Source organism: Phalaenopsis equestris, unplaced genomic scaffold, assembly GCF_001263595.1.
Source record: "Phalaenopsis equestris unplaced genomic scaffold, ASM126359v1 Scaffold000024, whole genome shotgun sequence".
NCBI lineage: Eukaryota > Viridiplantae > Streptophyta > Magnoliopsida > Asparagales > Orchidaceae > Phalaenopsis > Phalaenopsis equestris.
This window is the reverse complement of record NW_018164466.1, coordinates 101,591-102,972: the sequence shown is the minus strand read 5'-3', so window position 1 is coordinate 102,972 and position 1,382 is coordinate 101,591. Positions and strand designations below refer to the sequence as shown.

The 1,382-nt window shown below is 38.2% G+C and overlaps 1 protein-coding gene across 1 annotated transcript in view; it reads right to left on the bottom strand.

Moving 5' to 3' along the window:
- Positions 1-1,376, bottom strand: part of LOC110018511 — a 1,945-nt gene extending 569 nt beyond the window's left edge. The window contains exons 1-3 of the mRNA XM_020715846.1: positions 1,123-1,376; positions 651-1,044; positions 53-405 (exon numbers count right to left, since the gene is read on the bottom strand). Of these exons, the coding sequence (XP_020571505.1) occupies positions 53-405; positions 651-1,044; positions 1,123-1,266 (891 nt within the window). The 5' untranslated portion in view covers positions 1,267-1,376. The remainder of the gene's footprint in view (positions 1-52; positions 406-650; positions 1,045-1,122) is intronic.
- Positions 1,377-1,382: the final 6 nt, after the last annotated feature.

The window sequence follows — 1,382 nt, the reverse complement described above, 5'->3', positions numbered from 1 at the left end:
GTGAATCAATATCGATTTGTGGGATAGAACGTCCAACGTGGTATTCAAATGCCTCAGGTGGTATTTCCATTGAATCCTCTTCTATAACAGAAAACTCTGCATCTGTCCGAGAATGATGTCGTCGTATGAAGTTGTGAAGTGCCATTGTTGCCACTACAATCTGGACTTGTTTTGGAAAAGGATAAGTTGACATATCACGTAGAATTACCCATTTCTTCTTCCAAACATCGAACGATCTCTCGATCACACCACGCAAGGATGAATGCCTTTTATTAAAAATTTCTTTCTTTCCTCGTGCAACCCCGCTAGATCTCTCGAAATCAGGTATATGATATTTTGTATCTGGATATGGCTTCAAATAGCCCTTTTGCAAAGGATACCCGGCGTCCACTAAGTAGTACTTACCTGAGCAAAGTTTTTTTTAAAATTAAGAAAATTTGAAGTAATAAAATTTGACGAAAGCCCAACACGATTGTCGTAACTGGTGGTGGATAAGGGTTAACATACATACTTAACATACATATCTTGGATTGTGCTGAAAGGGTTAACATACATACTTAACATACATACTTAACATACATATCTTTCCTCGTACCTGGTGGTGGATAAGGGTTAACATACATACTTAATGATTCACGTACTTAACATACATATCTTGGTCTTCCTTAATGCCAGGATTGTGTTAAGGATTTTAACACACTCATGGATTGTGCTGTCCTTCGAAGTTTTTGAATTATTTTTGGAAATTTCAATTAATGTCTCAATAGAACCTCTAACAAATGCAATGCCTTTTTCATTTTTTACAGGACGGGGGCGCTTTGTTCCACCAGTGGATTGGATATCCGTGTGGGTTTGGCTGGGACCTTCTCCTGAATCACCTATATGCTCGGTCTCTATATCCTCAGCTAGGTTTGCAACACCCTGCTCATTAGGGGTGGAAAAATGAGTTCCTGTTGCTACAACACCAGTAAACATGCCATCCAATTTCTCCTCCAAGGCTGGTTCAATTCCATTAAATTTGAATTTTTTTGCCACGGGCACAACCTGTAATTAAAAAAAACAATCCAATCAAAATTCCAAACATATGTCTGTAAAATTTAATTGAAATAGTGATGTTCATACCGCTAACTTTTCTGCCCACCATTCCTCAGGTGCATCAATTGTCCGTTTGACTGGATCCCATCCCAATCCAGTTGATCCCCTTTTAAGCTCCTTCCAAAGCTTCCAGTCCTTCTTTAATTGATCCCATTTGTTCTTTAGTTTCATCCTATCATAATCTCTTCCTGTTATTTCTTTGAATTTATTAGTGATATTATGCCAACCTTCTTTATTAAAAAAAGTTGTGGGTCGATTTCCCAATTCGACTTCCCTCACGCATAGGT